The 25,041-nt window shown below is 37.6% G+C and overlaps 1 protein-coding gene across 1 annotated transcript; it reads left to right on the forward strand.

Moving 5' to 3' along the window:
• The first annotated feature begins 561 nt into the window (after window positions 1-561).
• Window positions 562-24,526, forward strand: LOC139134643 (rab GDP dissociation inhibitor alpha-like). Its single transcript, XM_070701596.1, has 9 exons — window positions 562-737; window positions 11,011-11,118; window positions 11,548-11,647; window positions 11,982-12,119; window positions 13,191-13,389; window positions 13,651-13,782; window positions 15,059-15,333; window positions 22,038-22,237; window positions 22,659-24,526. The coding sequence occupies exons 1-9, from the start codon at window positions 693-695 to the stop codon at window positions 22,791-22,793; spliced, it is 1,332 nt and encodes a 443-aa protein (XP_070557697.1). The 5' UTR covers window positions 562-692; the 3' UTR covers window positions 22,794-24,526.
• The last annotated feature ends 515 nt before the right edge of the window (window positions 24,527-25,041 follow it).

The raw sequence follows: 25,041 nt of genomic DNA on the forward strand, positions 1-25,041 counted from the left end.
GTAGAATAACAATGTTGCAAGATATATTATATTGTTGCACCTTGCCGAACGTTAAAGCTTTTTTCCTTTGTTCTTGAACAGGAAACAAAAACAAATGCTCGATATAATTCTTGCGTACTGCTTGAATAAAGTGCCTTGCATTGCTTATTTTGATATATAGCATTCAATTCATACATGAGAAGAATATTTCTTTACAAATGGAACATTAAGTCTATAAATTTTATCTCAGAATTTTGAAGTCCTACTGAACAATATGAAAAAATAGGGTTCTAACTTCATCAAAACCCTGACCATTTGAGAAAATGATTGAAAATCGACTGTGCACTGCTACATTTTGGACGAGGTGAAAGTAGTGATCCCTTTTTCTACTTCCGCCGTCTAAATTACTTCTTAAGCAACAGTATTTAGAATTACCACAGTATTTTTTATCTTGGGAAAATTAAAATCCGAGTCGTTTAATCTTATGTAATAATATGAATTGATAATAGACTTCCAATAAAGCTTTTTTAGGCACTTGATGATTCTCACAAACCCGTAATTAGGTTGCGCACTAATATTTGTGAATCCTTTAAAGTGATTCGTCGATAGACGGCCATTTTGGATTTTGCTGGGTTCAGATCTGTATGTTATTGGACCTGTATTTTATTTTCTTCACATCTGTTAAACTGGGGCAATCGTGATTCTTAGAAGCAATGGATGAAGAATATGATGTTATCGTATTGGGCACTGGCCTCAAGGTTTGTGGTATATTTTGACTATCACGCTTTCGTGACAGCACGCCCATTCTCGATGTATTCTGTCCTGTCATTCTGAGGCATGTGTACAGTGCAGTGGCCTAGCCTCAGTCGGCGATCTCTAGAACTTTCTTTACTTTCTTAAAGTAAACGTGCTGATATATCGTTAATTGTTTATTTTAGAATAAGTAAAACTGGAACCCTAAATCGTGTGATGTAAATGCTGTACCGTTCACAAGTTTTCTTCCCTTCACATGTTCATAAATGCATGATGACATCATCACCACATTAAAATAAATGTTAAAGAGCACAGGTACTAGGTAACACCTCGATAACAATCTTGAACCAACAATTGAATCTGCCAGTTTATATTCTAGGAAAAAATTTCTTCAATATAATTAGATGGAAGCTGTGAATTTCCATTCGTCTGTTTTATTCGTGGGGTGCGAGGTCACCCTTTATTGGTAATTACTATGCAACCATTGCAGTGAATTGTCTGATTGGTTTTGACACCAGACATTACCTTCAATATCACATATTGAACAGATGTGGTTTAGTTTTGGATCGTGGAATCCAACCCACATAATGCATTGTTCTTTAAGTCACATCAATCTGTAATAATCTCAACCGCACTCAGTGGTTGTTCGTAACACACATCCACACCACAACTCTGTGTTACAGTATGTACGTGTTCAGAATGAATGAATGAATGAATGGTTTCGTCATATTTCTCTTTGATTGACCTTGTTATGTATCTGATCCCCATGGATAGGAAGTTTCATGATTTACAAATGCTGATTGACCGTTGTTACCAAATTGCATATACATGTACATGTTCAAGTCATACACCGAGATTTCACACCAAAGTCATAGGTCATCTGCACAGTGGGATCATATCAAAAGGATGCGTTGTTTGAATACTATTGTTTAGCAGTTGCCTACCTCTTTCAACAAACAGATGACTTGTAGATTTCATCTGTTTTTTAAAAAAGTATACTCTGAAAGTGGTTAATCACATACAAGTATTCAAAGTGAAGGGACAGTCAGACATACATGTAATTCGGGAACAAGGGGACTACATGGGCCGGGTTCATGGTCACTTTACTTGGAATTTCTTTGTTTAATGATTCTTCATCCCACACTATTTTTTCCCAAAACTACTTCATGCCAGCACATTTTACGAAGGGCATCATCCAAAACCACTTTGTTCCATGTCACTTCGTCCAAAATCACTCTGTCCCAGGGCCTTATTATTCAAAATTGCTTCATTTACCACTTCATACCAAATCGTTTCATTTATGTTCCAGCTGATCATATGGCTAAGATCTACTTTTAGATCGTAGAGCTGTAAATTTCGTGCCATTAATCCCAATGATGTCATGCAACTTTTGTTGAAACCTGTTCAGAAAACCAAAATTGAGTTATTACAAGTGTACTCATGTATGACCTCCATGTCTTGCAGTAAGTACACTTTATAGGCAGCCTTTGAAATAAAACATGTTTATGTGAAAGATACTTAATCCTTACTCTGGCAAATCTGAGGTTTTCAATTGAACATAGTGCACATTTATATTGATTTTTAGTGATGTTTAAACCAGAACCTGCAACAAGTTGTATAATGGTAGGGATTTTAGGTCACGTGACATTTGTGTTGAACGTACGCGTTCGGTGCAGGTCTAGTCCGAACTTTCGTGTTAATTCTTAAATAGACCAAATAATCAGAGAAAATGAAACTGTTGTGTTGAAGATTAATATTTTAACTTCATTTTGGGAAATTTTCACTTTTGTACTACGATAAATGGCAAAACAGCACGACTACAAACTCACGCGTACCGGCGATTTTGGCGTCCATTATGAGCGTTGTGCCGTGACCTCAAATGTCCCGCGAAGGAGATCGAATATATACCTCTTTGATAGGCTCTCCGCATGACTTATTCTGATCGCATCACTAATTTTTAGGGTTGGTACGAAAGTAGAGATCATGGGCTCCATATTGAGGGGGCGAACGTTAAAATCGGCCGAGAAAAACTCAATCTGTGATCAAACTTTGTGTTTCGTTTGTGTTTTTTTGAAAGAAAATCTTGATTTCCTTAAACGTTCGGCCCCAAAATTAATTTTATGATAAATATTAATTGTAATTCTGCAATAATTACGAGTCTGACGATGCGAAAAATGATGCTTAAGGCCCTTTTTAGCGAGTATGGTTTCACCCGAACTTTACATCCGGGCACTCCCAGGAATCACATACAAGTAATCGGCGCAATTCGCCGCATGTTCTGTGTCAGGAGGTCTAAGCTGAGTTCCAACGTTCATGATTTTGCAGCTTGATTTGTCTGATTTCTTATCTAACGCAAGGATCTAGAGAAATATACTTTACCCTTTCAAACGTTATCTTGTTCGAAGTAGTTTGACTTCCGAGTGATATTTTTCGATAGACACTGAGAAGTTGTCAAGCCAGCACCGTGACTGCACTGCAGTGTACAACTGTAGGCATACGCACGTGTACCACACTTTGCCGATACTATACTGAAATTTTAGTTTCGATCTTTAGTTCCGAGAAGGGGACTATTTTGGTTTTCTCTGAAGAACAAGGCCATAGATCATTAATTTGTTCTTTCCTCATTGATGGTGTCCCTGACTTTGGAAAAGTTGTATTTATACTGGTTTGTATTTCGGACCGCTGACTTCGACATGTTCGAGGGTCTATGTTATTTCGGGGGCAGCTTAACTTTACATCCAGTTAAATGCAGTTGTTCATTCTATAAATGCGTGTTGCTGTTTACGGCATTGACAAAGGGTTGAGAACGAAGTTTTTTTGACTTTTGGAAAAGTTCTTGTAATTGTTTTAACTTAAAATCTACATTAATCAGACATATTTCATAATCATTTAATAACAGTTGTAATCACACAAAAAATTTTAAAAAAATTTCGAAGTTCAAATTAAAAAAAATCTAAAAGAATTTTTTGTTAAATTCAAATCAAGTTCTAAAATGTCACAGGTATCATTTGATTGTTTACAGGTATTGTTGTTTATTTGTTTACCTTGTAAATATAAGTCTAAATAACTGTTTTCATATATGCAAAGTAAATATGATGGAATATGATTATCATATTTCTGTTGATGTTCACATTTGCATACAGCGATCAATGTCACAGGTATCATTTGATTTTTTACAGGTATTGTTTATTTGTTTACCTTGTAAACAGCATTCTAAATAACCTTTTTCATTTATAAAAATTAAAAACCATTGAACATTTCGTCAGCAATATCCACAAAAAATTTCATCAATTTTCAATAAGAAATGCTTGAGTTATTGCAAAAAGCACAAGAAATTGCAATTCTAGTTTTCTCAAACAATGTTCAAAATGGGGTCACCTGGTGGTTATGATAACTACAGGTGTCTACCATGGCATAATTTCTAAATGGGAAGAAGTTTTTTATCAATTCAACAGGACATATCTCTGCATGTACTGAACCGATTTTCATCAAACAAAATGCAATCAATTGGTCTTGAAGAGAGCTTTCTTTTGATATATAATTTATTATTATTGTAGCTGTCTATCACAGGGTTCTCAAAAATTTTTGAAGTAGGCGGAAAATTCAGAAAAGTAGGCGGTTAGCTAATGTGTGCAACCAGGTTCCCTGGGCGGGGGGGGGGGGGGGGGGGGAGATAGTTCTAAGCAATTTCAAGCATTCTTATACAGTGTGAAGGCTATTCCAACATACACACAGGAGGGAGGGTTTCAAGGAGGGGGTCCCCTCCCTGAAAGCAAGAAATTTTTAAAATTTGAAGACATTTTGGAATAATTTTATGCATTATTGTACTGTATGAAAAACCATTTCAGCATGAGAGTGTTAAGGATTATTTTTAAATTTGAAGACATTTCTGAGCAATTTCATGCATTCTTATACAGTGTATAAAAGGCTATTTCAACATACACAAAGGGGGAGGATTTCAGGGAAGGGGGTGGGCAAGAAATTTTTAAATTTTGAAGACATTTTGGAGTAATTTTATGCATTCTTGTACAGTATTAATTAAAGACCGTTTCAGCATACAGAATAATCATTATCATTGCCAATTACAACATGTTTTCAAGGGATAAAGTTTTAAAAAAGTCAGAAAAATTAATTTGATATCACTTGGGCCTGTCAACTACATTCAGTTGACAAGGATAATAGCAAAATTTCACCAGACTGTTGTGTAGAATTATGTTTAGCTCATGACTTGAACAAACATTTTGAAATACATCATAGAATGGGGCCTAGGGTTTTCACAACCCAGGTAACGATCCGCTAGAATCCTGACCAGCCTGGCTGTACAAAGTGTTTTACTGATTTAAATAAACTTGATTGAAGATACAGTAAAATCAAAGAGTTTATTCAATTCAATGAATTATAGGAACACAATTTTCAGTGATTTTAATTCACTGTACTAATTTCACAATAAAATGAATCCGCGAGCTGATTATTGATTTTTTTGCTGATGTTGAATATAATTGAAAAAGAGAGCTAAATTTCAGTGTTCATGTTTGATAAAACCTCAAACTATAACGACACTGAACGCCAGCCTGTACTACACTGGTAGTCAATTGTAACGTAGTACACACAATGCAATATCGGTCGACCTGAAATCTGACACTGTGATCGACGTAGCGTTTCAAAAGTACGAAAAGTGAGACCAAGTAATTTTTGTTTATTTAGATTTGACCTAAACCTCCCATAACCAACAGACAAAGTCACAAAATCAAAGTTTCAAGCGTCGACTTTCTCTTCCGCGATGCACACAACCACAGCCCCTCCACAAAGCGCGATGTCGATCGACTTGAGTTGAATATTGACATCGTGATCGACCATGGATAGATTGACGTGGCGTTTCGAAAGTATGAACAGAGACTCAGTAACTTGTGGTCGTTTTAGATTTGATCAAAAACCTACCAAACCCATCAGACTAGGCCCTACTCTTACGCAGAAAACCAAAGCTCTCAAGCGTCGACTTTCTCTTCCGCGTTTGAGCGAAACAAAAGTCGGCTTCATTCGGAAATGGTCGGCTATTCGCGGGCATAATAGTCCAATTTTCGGCTATACCCGATGTCAACGTCGGAATAATTCGGGCTGTGATCGGGCGAGCGAGGTTGACCTCGAGAGCGATGCCCAGTGTATAGTAAAACACATTCGCTGATCGCGGTACTACAGTGATAGCAACAAGTTCACCGCGTAAATTGCCAAACTACATATAGCCACATCGGCACTTCTGAAATATTATCTGCGGCTTGCAAGACCACCAAAAAAATCTAATTATTGTTATCAAAACCAGAATTCCGGGCCAGAGAGCGAAACAGTGCTGTAAAGTAGCCGGCCAAAATACGAAAGTAGCCGGTCAATTTGGCCGGCATCCGGCTAAAAATGAACACGCTGCTATCAATTTCATGTAAAATCCCTAATAATGGCATTTTAGATGAAGTAAAATGTTGGATAAAGTTGTATTTGATTAGGGACATGTAGGGTTTTGAAAAGTTGATTTGTATGAAGCTGTTTATACCAGAGTATACTGTTTTGTCACATAATAATTTTGCAGGAATTCCCCTGTTATAGGACAGTTTTCCATTTAAGCTCTAGCTTTATGAATCTGTTCTTCACTTTTCCCAGACTCAAGGTTACAATTTGAAGATACCAGCAGTGTCTCATTCATCATGCTATGAAAGTTCTCTTGAAGAATTGAGTTTTTAGTGTTCTTCTACAATGACAGTTTATGACGACTCCATATTTGACATAATTATCATTGTTTCATTCTTCAGCCCTTATCCAAATACATACATTTATAATTTGTGATATTATATTGCTATGCATTCCATACATGTATGTCTGTGACACAGGCCTGTTAAGTTCTGTTGTCATGCTGTAATGTTATTCCAAACAACATCAAAGTTTTCATGGAAAATGTGTAGGTTGAAATAAGGGAAGAAATTTTTTTTGATAATCATAGACAGTTTTGGTTGCTGACACTAGATGTGGCAACTTTCTCAACATACACTGACTGTACAGAGTCACAACTGACCCAGTCAGTCACTTCCTCTTGGTCATATTACTGTAATTATGATATGCCAAAGGTTACATTGTGTCAGTGAACAGTACTTATGTATTGCAATATGGAGAAGAATATAATCCTTGGTGCACTTCTGCATAATTCATTATTCTGTATTTCAGATGTTGACCACAATTTTTAGTCTTCTGTAAGGTCAAGGGGCATGGTAAGGTCAGCCAACTTTCATTGAATTCAGGGATAGGTTAGTACCCTTAGCACATGTTGGCACCAGGGGGTCTCTACATTCTCTGCTCTTGTCACATTACCAGTAGGGGTTTAAATTGAGGATCAGGGCATGTCAACCTGCTCACCAAGTGTCTTCATTGTACAGATTGTTAATGGGACATATTTTCCATCATTGGTCTGTGAGAGGAAGGGAGAGGATTCAAATCTCACTTTTCAGTGCATGTGCTGTTAATGAATAAAAAGTGAATATTAGTGATCATTATTCTATTGAATACGGAGATAGCCACAACACAGTTACCACAATATAAACTTGTTGCCCCCCAGTTGAGCATGCAAGAATAGTGTAAACATCGAGTTTCATCAAAAATTCATGTCATGTCAATGAGAGACAATAGAGAGTGGCCATTTTGTAGCTCCGCTGTCAGCGACGCGGAGCTTATCAAATAGGTTGATTTTCCGTCGTCGTCCGTCGCCGTCCGTCGTCCGTCAACAATTGCCTTCTCCTCTGAAACCGCAAGTCCAATTACTTTGAAATTTTATATGCAGTTCACTTGGGGTGACCTCACTTAAGTTTGTTGAAATCGTGGTGAAATTTGCATATTTGTATTTTTGGGGCATTTTTTTTTGAGTTTTTGGTAAAAAATCTTCTCTGAAACGCTTGTCCGATTGCTTTGAAATTTGATATGCAGTTTACTTAGGGTGACTTCAGTCAGATTTGTTCAAATCGTGGTGAAATTAAATTATAAATGTTCTGAGACCTGCCTTGCATACACAACAGCGGCAGTAACCAAAACTCTGCTTTCAATAAAGTCAAACTTGAATATGTGGTTTGTTTGGTAACTTATGTCTTCTCCTCATCAAGTTCTGGTCCAAATGCTAAATACTTGGTTTGTTGGTTAGTTGGTGGGGATAATTTAATTCAGAATTGATCACATTGTGGCAGAATCACAAATTCACTGCTCCCACTCCACCCACCTTAACAGTTTAGCTTAACTTCAAGAGAACTTTACAGTGTATATTTATTTTTAAAGAAGTCTTTGTCAGAAAAAAAAAAGCGTATTGATTCAACCAAGATTTGGCACCAAAATGTGCATGAACAAGAAGCTGAACTATGAAACGATTACACAAAATATTTTTAATTTTTCTATACAATTGACAAGCATGTTCTGCTATGTAATGCAATCAATGGTTAGGCTACCCGATAGGCTTGATTAGTTCATTGTTACATTACTCGATTTTAGCACAATTTGCTCCATATAGCACTTAGTTATCGGCACATGCTGTATGTCGCAAATTATACCCAAATCTCATGTATACCTGCCTGCAGCAGGGGTCATTCCCTACATATTCTTTCATGTTTGAACAATGTATTGTAATCTTAGAAGATTTTATAATATATTTTGAAAGGTTTATACATGTTTGTGCTGCTCTTCATCATCAGCCTTTTAAAATCTTGTGTGCACTCTTAAAGTCTAGGTCTATGAATAGAAATTTTACATTAAACGTTCTACTAAATGCAATAAAGCCAGAAATGTATATCTTTACGAGGCATTTATCACATCTTGTCAGTTGGTTTGTTACATATAGTTGATTAATTGTTTCCTGTTGTACAGTACATGTGCATGGATATTTGAAATGAAATAACCAATAATTGTCACTCAAACAAACGGTACATTTTACATTAGAGCTGAACTGTAGAAGTATTATTCCACTCATAATTCCCTTTGTTATCAGAAAAAATTGCATGAACTGTAAGGTAAGAGGATATGTTTAATTATGCGAATTAGACGTGGCGAGGCAGTCACAGAGCTTCATTCCCAATGAAACAAAATCAAACATGTACTTTGCGAGTTCTATTGATATGAATGCATCATTTTCCGTGTATGTTGTGCTTTCAGTGCATACTGTATGTTACATACTTGTCTGTAAAAGCCATATTCCAATATTGACTCCAGCATTCTCATTTTTCACAGTAATTTGTTGAGATGAATTTACCCAGTGGCAGTACTAAAGCAATGATTCGGACGACAGACTGATTAGGGCAACCTATCGGATTTTCATAAATTTCAGAGATTTTACTTCTGCTTCTGAACAAATGGCTGAAAAAATAATGCAAAATACTGTATCTCCTGTTGTTCAAGGTTTATACATCAAGCTTGAACATTTTCATTTTGTAGATTACATTTCGTGCTGTTTTTTTGGGGAAGCATCAGAGTACAGTTTGTAGAGATTGCAGCTATTACTAGCAATTAGTCTCAATTTCGTTCATTTTGTTTCAATTCTGAACAAGTAAATGTCGTATATTGAGAATGTAGAATACATGAGGGATATGCAATTTACCACAAAAGTATAACCTGTACAACTAATATTTCATAAATTTATAATGCTTCACTTAAGTTATCTTATCAAAGGCTTTACAGAATTATGCAGTGAACTTATCTAAAATGGTATAAGCATAAAAAAAGCTTTTCTTATAAACCAATTTCCTGTTGCCTAACACTGTACTTTGTTAGAGGCATGGAGGAAGAAGGCAATAGATTGATGCTTGTTTATCCCTTTTCCTGCCAAGTCCATATTTCACCATCAGGTCAAGATGGTTAAAATTAATGAAACACAACATATTCCATATGGTGTATTTTAACATAATACTGTACATTTGAAAGCTGTTGAAAATCATAAATACTGTAAACTTGATTTTTTTGGACTAAAGATGCTGTAACAGATCAAGCCAAGTGGGTGAAAATACGTCATGTTTTGGCTCAATACCGCTTTTTACTGACTTAGCTGATGGGGAAGTGATACTGTCTGGCAGGAAAAGGGCTAGACAGTGTTGTTCAGGCTTCTTCTGTGTCAAGTTAACAATAAAATATAAAATACAAAAATCTCAAAAAATGGTATTTTTCTGGTCATGGTAGATTTTGATTATTATGTTAATATCTTCTTACAAAGCCTGTTTGCATATCATCTATTCATTACTCAACATTTAGCATGTTAAACAAGACTGAAATTTACTATATTACACCTGGAATACTTGTGTGAAGGGACACGCCTCCAGTAATTGAAATTATCACCTGTCTTTGTATAAAATGCCAAGTTTCAAATTTTATTTGAATGAGTTATTGTTCTGTAATGTCATCATACATGTATGTATACCACTGAATCTTCCTATGAAATAGTTGACTCAGCAGTGAGGAAATAAACCAAAAATCTGTATACCTTAGTAATTCATGTACTACAAGTTGTTACATGTGTACTTTCCTACATCTACATGTATGCAGATGAAGTCTGATACCACAGCTTCAATCCCCTGTGTCGCTTTGTCCGCTGTTCACCATTTAAACTACCACTCAGACAAGCCAAAAAGTGATTTCTGTCCTAGCCCTTATACTGCAAGCCCTAGCGCTAACACTGCCAAGCAGTGCCAAATCACTCACTCAAAATGACAGCAATTTTCAGGTTGCTCACTGCAAAGAAGCTGGCATTCTAGGTATATCATCCTGCCAAGTTAATGAGATTCAGTACAATTGAGACATGACAAACACCATGTCTTGGTGAACTGTTTGGCATTGCATAGACTGCCAATCTTGGCACCAGTAAGTTATGCTCTTGTATCTTACGCATGCAAAGTCAGTGAAAATAGGTTTTGGTTCAAGACCAGTTTTTATTGACTGGGCAGGGGCAAGTCAAGTACTGATATTCTATCAAGCGGGCAAAACTGAATTTTTAATGCATTTAGACATATCACATCTGCAGTGTGACACTGTATCATGAGAATACTTGATTAGGTATTAATGGAAGTGCTTTTCTCATGAGTTGTGATATCTTTTCAGTTTATGAATTATCAAAAATTTCCTGGTGCTGGCCCAATTCCAATGTTAATTCCAATCATATGACATTATTCTCTATCCCATCAAGAACTCTTCTTGCCAGTTGCATGTCAGACAGCGTAGTGAGTTGGATAGAGCTGTCATTTTCTGATTTTGTGCTTTCCTCTTCTTTTCTCATAGGAATGTGTCCTCAGTGGAATTCTGTCCGTAAGTGGTCGCAGAGTGCTACATATGGATAAAAATAAGTACTATGGCGGAGAGAGTGCTTCACTTACTCCCCTTGAAGATGTAAGTTATCCACATACATGCTGTGCATGGTTCTGTTGTACATATCATGTATGTATCAATCATGTCAGAGTGATATTGGTGGATGCTGCTGATTTTGAAATCGGATTATCAACAACAGGCCTACAAATCTGATAACAATGTTCAGTGACCAAGTGACAAGTATACCACAGAACAGCAGTTTGTGCTGTGTAGTCATTTTCTTGCTTGAAGAGAATAAGTAAATTGCACCTTCACAACATTTTTACAAAAGGTTATGTCATCATCTGGTGCTTGAAGTGATGTGTGATGTAATGGCATTCATTTATTCAAGTTTTGACTTACATTTTAAGTACACAAATTGAATGATAAAACACTGGATAACATGTATATACCCTGTATGGTACACTATGAGAAAATCATCCATTATCATTTACCCATTCCCATTTTCAGTTGTATGAAAAGTTTGGCTTAAAAGGAGCAATGGCAGAAGGTTTGGGCCGTGGACGTGACTGGAATGTAGATCTTATTCCTAAATTTCTAATGGCAAATGGTAAGTTGCTTTTGCCCTACCATGTTGCCAGTGTGCCCTCCAGCATTGAAGATTTCTGAACTCCATGTTTGGTCAGATTTTTAATATCTTGAAATTTCTATGAGTCAACTCCGAACTTGCACACATATCTTAAAGTTTTTCAACTTAAAGAGAACTCGCAATAGTATAGTGGCATATCATATTATGTTATAACACATGCTGCTGCAGGTGACGCAAGTACAGTCATCATAAGTAATCATAACCTCGTGTGTTTTCACTTCCTGATACTGTTGTGTTATCTCTATACCTGTTCAAAACCATATTGTAACACTGCCATTGCACTTTCTGTCCGCAGGTCAACTTGTGAAATTGCTGATTCATAGTGGTGTAACTAGGTATTTGGAATTCAAATCTGTAGAGGGTAGTTATGTTTTTAAATCAGGCGGTAAGATTCACAAGGTACCCAGTGATGAAAAGGAAGCAATGACTACAGGTAAATGTGAAGTCTTTAATCTGTCCATTTTCCATTGCTGGTGCCCTTGGAATGTCTGTTTACAGGCTACATCGACTTTACAAGTTGGTAATATGAGCTCAGCACATGGCCTCTGCATCAGTGTTTTGTGCATATATGCCAAGTTGGATTGATTTATTCTTACTGTGTCATTGGTTGAGTGAGTGTATTTTTGTCTGACCAATACTCATTTGTCATTTGCTTCCCCATGCCTAATGCATGCTTGCATGCAAGTTTGATGAATGAGACGTGGTGTTCTGTAGATTCAGAACAATCCGGAAGGCAGATGACACACTTCAAAGTGGATGGGGTTTTGTGTACTCTCTATCGATCACAAATATTTGACAAGAGACCCAAGCTTGATTTTATGTGATTATTTTTTACTATTAATACGTCGCAATACAGTAATTGTGCAATAAAGTTAGAGGTACGGCAGAGAGAAGACAACATATAAACATAAACATGTTTGGCACAACATTTAATGTGAATGAATGAGGACTTTATTTTTGGAAGGGGATTGAAAGTCACTGATGACATCAGTGTTTTCTACAATAAAATGCAATAACTGCAATTTGCCCAGTATTGAAAGGATGTGAGAAATATAATGTCACACACAAATGGGTCTCTAACTCGTTGAGCAATTTCTGTCTGACAATCGCCTTTGGTTCATGCAAGACAGAAATACCCCAACTTGTGCGAGACATTTCACCTCATTCGACTGGGTTGTGGAATTCAACTATTCTTTTCTTATAGTGATCAATTCAGGTCCTCTCTCTTCTGCCTCAGCGTCGTTCATTAAAAAACAAGATTCAATAGTGTTTAAAGCTCACAAGCAGTATACTGACATGGTAGTGATGTGTGTGATGTCACAGAAGTTAAGTAACTATGTAAATAATGGATTCTCATTTTCAAAAAGTGATTTCATGTCTCTGCTAACAACAAAAGTAAGTTCTTGTGGAGCAGTTCATATGATTGGAAATTGTTGGTTTCTCTAAATTGATCCCTTTAAACTCTTACAATTTTACTATTTTTGTGTCATCTTTTGTCTTTCAGGACTGATGGGAATATTTGAAAAGCGTCGATTTCGTAAGCTACTGATGTTCATCAATGATTTTGAAGAAGACAACCCCAAGACATGGGCTGGTATAGATCCACAGAAATCTACAATGCAGGACGTTTATGATAAGTTTGGAGTAGATGCTAACACTGCTGCATTTACAGGCCATGCTTTAGCTCTACATAGAGATGATGAGTAAGGCTTTTTTATTTCACCGTGATAATAAACTGTTCTTCCATTTGCTTCATCTGTAAATTCTTGTTGAATACTGTCGATGTTAAATTGTTCTGTCCCATACATACATTGTAGTTTTGAACGTCTTCAGACTTCCATAACAAGGCATCTCTGCATAATGTGTTGCCAACCTATCCCCCTGAAGCTGAACAAGTGACTTTTGAATGCAATTTGTCTGTGGACTAACATAAAGATATTAATGTAATTTCTGCTTGCTTCTAGATATGCAAAAATGCCTTGTCTGGAGACCATCAGAAGGATTAAACTGTACAGTGACTCCCTTGCTCGGTACGGCAAATCACCATATCTTTACCCATTGTATGGCTTAGGAGAATTGCCACAGGGTTTTGCAAGGTGAGTCATTTGCAATACATATGACCCTGTAACAATAGATGGGTAACTTCTTTCATTGGCAGTCATGCAATGTTTTTTCAGGCAGGAATAGGCCACCACTGTTTTTCTATCCACATACGATTTAACGTCTGATTTAGATAGCTACAGCTATAAACTGTTTGCATCACACATGAATGTGTATGTATGATATGATTGACATGCACTAAAATTACAAGCAGTTTGATTCTGAAACAAGACATAAAGCTTTCAAAGCAAATTATTCATGGAAAATTTTGATATATCATGAAAATTTTGATATATCATAATTAAAAAAAACCAAATTAGGCCATACAAGTTCTTTGCTTCTGTAGGTTCTACCATTGCTGTATGCAGTCCTCCTTTCCAAACATCCACAACCCTACATTAAGCCAAGTTTATGCAAGCAAAATCCCGTTTGAAAGCAAAACCACCTCTGCTTTTAAGGATGTCACTTTATAGCTTACAATCAGCACCCTGTTTGTCAAAATTAAGACTGCACCATATACAGCAGTGTCCTTGCTTAGCTATGACCAGCCTTACATGTAGGTACTGATTTCAGTACATCCCATCTCAATCTTGTCTATGGATGCCGATAGGACAATGCTATGTAATCACCCCAGGCACACCACCATTTGTGCATAGCAAATCTATGTGTGCATCCACTGGGCTTAATGATTGGCCATTGGATAACCACGGGTGATTATGTTTTGTAAAACTGATGTTGTACAGTGAAAATGTATCTGTAAATGGTTACATAAATTAAGCAAGTGGTTGAAGTAAGTCAAAATAAACTCCATGGATCCTTTTAGTGATGTGAGGCTCAGAAGATATGCATTGTTGGTGTGTCAGTGGTTTTATTTCATGGTGGCAAGTCAGTAAATACCACTAACAGCAGAGTCCTGTTTTATGCAATCAAACTTCACACCTTACATGTATTAGTACAGAGCTTACTCCCGGAAATTTTGTGAAACTCCCAAATAAACTGAAAGACTCAATCTGGAAATATCTTGAAATAAATCTTGAAGTCAATTTTACGGATGTCTAGAAGGCACTCCAGTAACCAGGGTTCCCAAGTTATTTTACCAGACCATGGATGGTACATGTCACAGTGTGATATATTTATTGTAATGGTGTTTTCAAGAGATTGACTGTTGTACCTCTTAAAACAGTTGCATGCTATTTCAAATAAAGATAATATCATCCATCCAAATGTCAATCAACTTATCATTTAATTCATGATATTATTTACCTCTATCAGACTGTCAGCCATTTATGGTGGTACTTACATGTTGGACAAACCTATTGAAGAAATAGTGTATGATGAAAATGGTGAAGTATGTGGAGTGAAATCTGAAGGGGAGACAGCCAAATGCAAAGCAGTTGTATGTGACCCAACATATGTACCTGACAAAGTCAAGAAAGTTGGTCAGGTGGTGCGTGCTATCTGCATATTGAAGCACCCAATTCCCAACACCAAGGATGGTGCTTCATGTCAAATTATCATTCCACAAAGCCAAGTGGGCAGAAAGTCTGGTAAGTCGTACATGTAGCTCACTAAAGAAACTCTCTACTCCTATGAACCATAGAAATTAGTCAGATGTAGCACAACCCTTTGTTGTTCCTAGTTGCATGGCATGGAGTCATGCATTTGGGAATAGGGATGAAAATTTAAAAGGAACGGGAAAGCTTGCATAAGTGTGGTGATTTATTGAACAGAGAAAAAATTGATAGAAGAATCATTGAAAGTTAGTACACCACAACCTTGCAAAGGAGGTTTGTATGATATTGGTTGCTGTGTGTCTGATATTTGCGAGTTTGTGTCTGTTCTAAGTTCTCTGCACATGGAAATACCATCATCTTATGATGAACCAGACACAGAATACTATGACAAAGTTGCATGAAGATACCTATTTGTTGAATTTTATTCATGACAACTTGTGAAGTGCATTCTGTTTAATAGGGATATTATCGGTATTAATCGGAGCAGGAATAAGACAAACTGCAACAAGAAGCAGAATCATTTTTCTAAAATACACTAAATGCAGCTATACAAAAAATCTGAACAACTTTCTCATACTATTATTAAGTGAAGCTTGGTTTATACAGTACAGTCCACGCAGAACCCGTCACTGGTGCGGGAACAATGCCCGCATAAAAAGTGCATTGTGCGCGCACGAAACGAGCATCATTGCCAGCAGTATGCGGGCAGATAAAGTGCACTGTGCGGCACTGTGCCGGCACGATTCGCGCATCGTCACTGTGCGGGCATTGTTGCAATGTGAGGCACATTCACACCTTGACCTTGAATGTATGGCTGAGTTGAACGCTGTTGCATGTGAATGTAAGTTGTAAGTTGTGAGAGATTCATTCTTGTGGACAAAAATTGCAACAAGTGGACGTACAAGTGGCTACTGTAGTGCTGGGTTTTGTCATCGGCTCAGCCGAACTTTGACCCATTGCTGATTGGGTGGGAGTTGCGACGTTTAGTGTCATTTACTAATACTAGAAAGATTTTAGGCCGGGGGTAAAGTGAAAACTCTTTACGTACAATGCATGATCTGTTCCTGTGAAATTGTTACTCTGACTTGGTGCGCTGTGAAGTTCGAGTCCGATCGAAAATTATCGAATTTCTCAAATAAAGATGACATCACTGGTCGTGAGACGTGGTGTTGAAGAAACTGACTGAGGCTGTGATGGTGACGATAGGTACATGTAAGTTGTTGCCATAACCGTAACGCATCGTAGAAGACAAGTCAACACAACAATAAAAATTCTCGATGTGTTTTCTATTTTTCAAAATGTGTACTTTATAACAGGAAGACGATTTATCATGGCAGAAGTGAATGCCTGTGAACTTTAATCACTCTAGTCTATACGAGCTCATATTCTTTTTTTCAATTGTCAAAAAAGACGATTTAGAACTAAAATGCTGAACTTCTGTGACAGTTTCACGGCTTTCTTCCTCTTTTCATGCCTAATCGTAATCATGACACTCATTTTCGGTTCACATTATCATGTTTATTATGCCATGCAATTAAATGCAAGGAATTCAGAAATAACGTTTCATTGCTTACTCCCCTGTAGCGCGTCATACTTTCTCGATATACAGTAATCACGGTCCCTCTATCACAATGATATTACCGGTATGTACCGGTACATGCAGGTGAGGTTGTTTTGTGTGACGCCTGGAAAGACCAAAATTCTACAAGACGCACACTCTTATATGGTTTGGTTTTTCCTTTCGATGTACGGAACGATTGAACTGAGAAGCACACAAATCGCGATTGAGGTTCTGCTTCGTAAACCTGTCCTCGTAAATTTCAATGATTTCACAAGCCGAACGTCTCTATCAGCATTTTTTCTAGCCAACTATCACTATTAGTGGCACAAATAAAATGAATAATGTGAGTGGAGTAAACTGACCATCTTCGTAAGTAATAACTTGAATTTTTTCCACAGACATGAAAACAAAATATTCGTTTTGGGCGACAGCGCTCGACTTGTTTTCTTGCCGATCATGCCGATGTTTACAAAGGGTGAAAGGTTGCGCGACAGTACACGTTGGTCGAACCATTATCTAAGTTGCGATAGGAAAATTTCCATGAAGTTTTGATACGTTCCTCGGATATTCCGTACGAAAAATATTAAATGGACAACATGGTAGTCGATGTAGAGAAAGTCATGATCATCACACTGCCAACGCAATCATACAAACTACGGTGACACCGCGTAATTTTTCATCGCCACCGGTGCTTCACGATAAAGTCCAACATTAAAATTTGTTTCCCGGGTCATTACGACCATCTGAAAAAAACTACCGAAAAAATACGGCTTCTGCTTATATTTTACATACCGGTATGAGCTAATACCCGATAAGGTCCAATATTCAAATTGTTCCCATGCACTCCGAATGAAATCGGAGCCAAAAATCTTGAAAAAATATCACGTCTTTTTTGTGATAATGTCAGACAATACCATGCCAAAAAAGTCCGATATTCAAAAACTTTTCCAACCCAAACTTTAGTGACGAAAACTAAAACACTGTGCCAGTTTCTGATTGTATTTTCCGTTCGAGTCGACACCTTACGAACCGAATTTCAAATGTTTCCCGCCCCAAACTATTTGCTGCAGAAAAATATGTCTTTTTCATGTCGTGTTTTACGTTGATCAAATCAAACTCTGTAAAATACGCGCGGTGCAGTGTTCTAAATCGTACTCCGACTCTGAACGTTATTAGTATATCACAGTGAAGTCTATTACGTCACCACAGGTCTTCAGTGTCGTTTTATTTTGTGACAGACAGTCGTTCGGGCGGGCGACGACATTCCCTCCACATCGAATAAGTATACATTGTGGAGGGACCGTGATTTAGGTACCAGAAGAACGAACTTTCCTGGTTACATTGTGAACAAAAGCTTGGGGCCGAAACGGGAAGGGTTGCCCGGGAAACACGTCAAATTTTGCTACACTGTCGTCCAGATGACCTTGAAGACTTGACGTGGGTTGCATGGCCACCCAGAGCAGACATTGTCCTCGGCCTATTCAATAGCGTCTACGCACTATTCAGCATGATCAGGGGATGGGTCACAAAGGTCATCGAAGTATGCAACAATTTACAGTAAGATTCGCGTCGGCATGATTGTTTAAATAATTGCGATCACATTGCTGGTGTATACTATCAAGTTCGGAAACACTTTTAAAGGAATAAATATAATTTTTTACAAAAATAATTCCGTAATTTTTTGAAGAAATCATAAATCCACGAACTTAACGTTTCGAATCTGCAACCGGGTTATTGTTTAAATGAACTCCACGCTGAAACATGGGTACTCTTACCATTGGCGGCATTTTCCCCACTGCCAACTTCAGTTATAACTTGTGCAATGGGTAGTCGTAACGAAAGAACGATGTCGCTTCTCGCATCATCGTGTCAAAGAACGCGACATTTTAGTGTTGAAGTAAAGCAGACGTATCACTACTTGTAGAAACACTAACGTACTGGATGTTTTTTGATAATGCATGCTGGTATCAGTCTTGATCCACGGATAAATCAGCACCAAAAAATTCTCTAACTTTCGAGGTTCCTGTTACAGTCAGTACGATTTAAAAATACTTGCGATTAAATCGTTGTTTGACGCAGTTTTAAATGTCGACAATGCATTTGACTATTCAAAAACTAAAAGAAAATAACGTTAATGTGCCACATAACAAGTTGGCCTTTTAAGCGGCCACCAAATTTGAAGAAGGGATTATGAGTAAAAGTTTGGAATAAATGAGACTCACACAAGGATTCAAAGATAATGTTTTTATTTCCACCCCCTAAAAATTAAAAAATCTGAACCGGCGATTGTCTGAATATTACACCTGATTAAAACTGCAATAAAAAGTTTTGGTCGGGGCGCTAACGCGGAGATGCATGTATGACACCAATTTACACCATTCGGAGAACTACTGGAAATGTATTGTTTATGACACATCTCCACGGGTTATGCGATTTATTGAAGAACATGTTCGTCGTCTTTGAGTTTGCAGAATTGAATAACGTTGACAGTACATAGCCTTGATATGTATGGGAAAATGTATGGTGCGTTTTTCCACCGACAATGACAACTTTTGAGGTATTTTTTGCTATTTCCATCACTTTTTATGATTCGAATCTTTGGTTCAAAGTGAAAGTTCGGCATGTAAAATGTTTTATTGAACAAGACTGCATCGGTCAACAGTCAATGGCGTATACGTTGCATGGTCGCTATGGAAACCAGCAGTTTCCAAGAATAGCAGGCGAATTCCTCGAAGCATTATGCTCCCATGGGACTTTGTCGGACCACGGTCCCACAGAGGGCTTTCAATTCGACAAAATGGAATTATTCACGTTTTTTATCTGTCACTTCTGAACGTCAAATACCGGTACATGTTGACCACGAAATTAGTTCAGTCAAGTCACTTCAATTTGTAAAGTTTGGTACATTTACATTTCAATGTATGTTTGACTCGTCATGAAACAAAGGTCGCAGTTCTTGTCGAAGGACGTTCACGCAGGAGACACATTGACTCAAGTCTACCCCGAAAATTTTGAACGTTTTTAAAGCCGATAGACGCAAGTTGCTGTAAAGACCAGCAGCCCAAAACTGACAGAAAGAGTCTCAGATTTAATAGTATGTATCGCATCGATATAACTTTTAAAAAATGTTATGCTTTTAACTTTCTACAAACTGGAGGGACGGTACATCGTAATACAATACAGGACCTGTATAAATGTTTAGAACTTCTGTCGTCATATTTCCCGGTCGGATAAAGCCGCCTGCTTTAATTCCCCGAAGAAGCCTAGAATTGTATTTTACACGATGACTACAGAGGCAGATTCGAACTTAGCGGTAGCCATATTTGCTTGGAAATGCCCAATCGGACAGGGCATGCAGTTTGCAGTCTGGATACTTTCGCGACTTATAGGTCATTTTGGAACTGGGTTTCTCGTTTCACATTCTGGCATCTCAGTGTCCGGTTTAGTCGTAGAGTGTACTACTGACCCTCTTTCAACACAGTGCATGCGTGATGGCTCAGATATTTTTGAAAAGGGACACGCACCGGACAGACCGCGGATGTATTTTTGTACGTGACATCCATGGACCACGGTCCCTCTACAAAACTCGGACTTGGCATCTCAGCAAAATGGTTCGCCGATTCGGCTACCTTCGAAACTTCAGTTCGATTTTTTTTTTTGGCGACAAACACGGCAGAATTAGCACGAAAAATCAGTAAGCCAATGAAAACACTTGCATTTTCCTACGACATCACCGCTGACTTTACTTCAGTATGATAGTGACTCGATATTGCTAACTGCAGTGTCTACTATAGACAGTCGGATCCAGAGCAAAGTCGTTCGTGTAATCGTAAAAAGTTCAGGACAAAAATACAAGCTGTTGATTTCAAAAACAAATTTTATTCCGATGCTAGTTGTTATTTCCTGGGCGCTCTCGTTTCCGTACCTGTGTAAAAAGGATGCGTTGTTTCAAATACAACAAATTGACCGGGCAACAATTCAAAACTTGTTATTCTTCACCCTCCCTAATATAAAATGGTTTACAATCTGGTGCTTCTATGTATCAGGTTTCGCCATCATGCTTTAGTTCATGTACGATGTCTACTCTACGGCAAATGACGGACAAATTCATTCAGAAAATTCCCCTGGCATATTGCATAACAATGTGGTCTGTGCCTGTGATATTACTAATACGTATCATGAACTTTATTTATTGTAAATGGCCACAATAATGTTCACTTGTTGCAATTTTTCACAAAGCACGTCCAACCACGGTCTACACGTCCGTGTTCCAACCTTAGACCACGATCCGTGAGAGGTCTAGTGTCGAGGTCCAGCAGAGTTTGAGGTAGATTTCTTCGGAGCTCTACGCATACTGTCGTATGTGATAATATCTTACTGTGACCTGTCTACGACTAAGATTTCTTTATGGATTTTAGAGTCGCCTTAGGCAGACAAAGAGAGTTTGGAGCTGGTTTTAGGACTCAAGATTATTCAGTTACTCCCAGCCGCCGCTATTTCAGTTAGGCAAGTGTAGCAATGTTGTCACCGACAACTACTCTGCGCGCACATTTTTTGAGTTCGATACCCGCATTGTGGGCACATTTTGTTCAGTGCGGGCACAGTGCTCGTAAAGTGCTCGCACAGTGCTCGTAAATGCTGGCACTTCACACCCAATTGTGCTGGCATAATGCGCTAAGAGTGCTGGCATTTTGCGAGCACAATGCCAGCACAATGACAGGTTCTGCGTGGACTGTACTGTATATCCATCCCATATTTCCTTTCATTGATTGTTTCTCTTCATCAATCTGGAGTTAATAATTGTAGTGCATAACAATTTCATTCAGAACTTACCTCAACTAGATGTAGGAAAACATTTATCCACTAACAGTGTTTTTGTAAGGTTCAGTAACATTGGTAAATGATTTGGGAACCCCGGTAACATTTCTGCTTTCTCTTATCATATTGCATTGATATACAAAGGGTAACCCCGGTAACATTGACCGGGTACTGGCCTTAACAAAAACCACTGACTAAATTGAGTGTTCAAACTTATTTATATAAACTTCATACCTTTCATTTTCAACTTTAGTGTAACAGCTTTGGTATTAAATAATGTGACTCCAAATCAGTTATCATAAACAAGACTCTTGGGCAAGTTTTCAACTCTAAAATGTAAACCTTTGATCTTTTCCAGATATCTATGTAGCTGCTGTTTCCCAAGCTCACCAAGTGTGTGCTAAAGACTTTTTCCTTGCATTTGTATCGACAACCGTGGAGACTTCAGATCCCGAATCTGAACTGAAGCCGGGTTTGGATCTCCTAGGACCCATAACACAGAAATTTATTGACGTCAGTGATATCTATGAACCAACTGATGATGGCAGTAAATCAAAGGTATGACACTTCTTTAGTTGTCAGTGGGCCTTTCTCAGAATAGCTTCCCCCTGTCGCTGAAATGTGTGTGGAATTTTAGCATAATGACATCTTAGCCTGTGTGTTTGCATGTGTGTAGGGAGCAAGGATGTTCAAGTTCTATTTCCAGGTTATGCGATGAACGGAGTAAGAGAGTTGGAAAAAGTATGGACTGGATGACATTGGCTACTGACATGTTGTAATTTGTTTAGGTTTATGTATAATTTGAATAACTAGCCGCTGTTGTTTCTTCTAACACACTTAAAGTGTTCAAATTGATAGGTTGTGAGCTATAAACTCCTCTTACAATGAGGAGGCAGTCGCAATATGCATTGTCTGTTTTTCAAAACTAAGTTAATTTTGAATGAAGTCTGATGGACAATGTTATCTCCACTATTGACAGGTCTTTATCACATCATCCTACGATGCAACCACCCACTTTGAGACGACTTGTACCAATATTCTTGAAGTCTTCACACGCATGACAGGAGAGCCATTTGACTTCTCTCGAGTCCAGAAGGATCTAGAAACCGTCTAAGGATAGAAGGTATCCAATTGTAGCAAAGTGCAAAAAAGAAATGATAAATACGACCAGATTTTGAAAGTCCCTTTGAAATAAAGCCTATTGCATGAGAGAGCCCCCTACATTACTTGTACCATTTTCTGATGAAATAATTATGTGATTTAAACAGAGAAGGCATTGTGCACATTGTATATTACTCTTTACAGCCTGACTGCTGTAACTGCCTAGCAAAACGTGTAATTCTCATAGATGTAGACATTAGGCCTGTGTCACAAAGTGTCAATATCAAGTTTACGTACCTGTACCATTTCCACTCCACTTTTTTTTTCTACATTTTTAGTGCAATGTATTGTAGGAGAAAGCTGTACATTTTGTGTTGAATTGATTTACACCAGCATACATATTACTTCAAGATGCTGTTAATTTCTGATTGTAGAGTCATTTAACTAAGGCAAGGCAAGTCCTGTATGTTGGTGGTGTTTTCTACCGGGACATTTTAGTGTAGTCTTTGTGTTTTGTTTGGCACCTGAATAAATAAGTAGATAAACTAAAACAGATGTAAGAATACAAAAAAATATCGGCACAAGTCAGGGTCCTGCAGTGTATACGTGCTGTGGTTACATTAAGAAATTTTCAGTTCTTTGCACATTGATATATCACTTGTGCTGGGTCCACATTTGCATTCACATTTCACTGAGAACAATGCAATCAATTCTCTTCCAGGGGGAACAAAACATTCAACTAGACATGAACTTGGCAAACTTTGCAAAAATTTTGAAAAAAAATTGCATGTTTTCTTTCTGTCGTTGAAGCAAGCAACATAGAAAACTGTCAAAGACATGGTCATTGGGCTTGAAAATAATGTATTTGAATAAAGATATTGGTCTCAGTATAAAACTATTACTCAATTGTGATTAAATACAAGGGACTGTGTACCATTAATCAGAGAACGACCAAATTGACACAAGCTCAATATTTTTAGAAATTGACTCCTACCAAAGGTAAAGGTCAAAATTACAACTGAAATGATTTCAGAAATTAGCATTTCACAGTCAGTTTGCATGAAAGTAGAAACTTCCTGAATACAGCAGTGTGTGATACATTTCCAGTCTTGAAATTTCCTTTTCTTTTTTGATCATTAAAGTAGGAGGGGCAGAGATTTTCACTGTCGACTTTTCCAGTTAAATTTCTGTGCCATCTTGGATCTGTTCCACCCTGCCTGAAAAGTAATTACTACCACAGTCATGAACTGTCATGTGTTTTTAGTCAGTTAGATGAAAACAAGGCGTAAAATGTGATGACAGGTTACAGAAGACCTTTTTTTTTCAGCTGATCTGCAAAATTTTAAACAAAAGAAATCATGGATGCTGAAAGTGATTTTATGATTCCGCACAATCTCTGAGAACAAGAACATTCATATCATTAGTTATGATAATTATACAAGGATTATAAAAAATGCTAGGATTGACCTCGCTTTAAATCAATTCAGAGAGATATTTCTGCCAAGCTTCTTATTTTATTTGGTCACTGTGTAGTGTAGTTTACTGTGTAAAGTACTGTATAAAAACTCAACTCTTTGAATCCTGTAGCTATGGGGAAACCCACTTGTACCTTCTGCGATTTTACAAGACCCATAAACAAATGGGAAAGAGGCTTGAGTTGAGATGAGAAATACTAGAACAAGACTTGCAAAATAGGAATGATCTATATTGTAGCATAATTGCAAAATAACACAAAAAACCCGCTTCTATCTGGCTTGTATCTCATTGAAAATCCTATCTGCTATCTGGTAATAAGTGTTATCTTCCCAGTTGCTGTTGAATTCAAGTTTCTGGCTGTAGGTAAACAGTGGACTCTTATACAGCAAGTGTACTTATGATCTTCATTTCTTGTGGATGCTGGAGTATGTACTGTATTAAAAGGAAATAAAAAAAACAATATTGCTTTTGTGTTATTTGTACTTTTCACACCATTAGGTATCAACTAACTCAGATTGCTGTCAGAATTTAGTAAATGACCTCATGCATGTATGTCTCAAGTGTTTTGTTTGATTTTAACAAATGGAAGGGAAAAATTATGCAAAACTGCAGAATTACTCGGAAGAGCTGATGGAGAAACCCAAATGTCAAAATAGTTTTAGACATGTACTGGCTATCTTTCTCATCAATAACAACTGCATTTTCACCAGTGAAGTGCCCCCCCCCCCCCAACACACACACACACACACACACACACACACACTCATTATTGCCATTCCAATGGA

Source organism: Ptychodera flava, chromosome 6 (assembly GCF_041260155.1).
Source record: "Ptychodera flava strain L36383 chromosome 6, AS_Pfla_20210202, whole genome shotgun sequence".
NCBI lineage: Eukaryota > Metazoa > Hemichordata > Enteropneusta > Ptychoderidae > Ptychodera > Ptychodera flava.

Bases quoted from the DNA above. Each gene is read 5' to 3' on its own strand.
- LOC139134643 (XM_070701596.1), top strand. From the start codon at position 693: ATGGATGAAGAATATGATGTTATCGTATTGGGCACTGGCCTCAAG. The intron at 12,120-13,190 runs GTAAATGTGAAG...TTTGTCTTTCAG, and splicing joins AAAGGAAGCAATGACTACAG to GACTGATGGGAATATTTGAA. The intron at 13,390-13,650 runs GTAAGGCTTTTT...GCTTGCTTCTAG, and splicing joins GCTCTACATAGAGATGATGA to ATATGCAAAAATGCCTTGTC.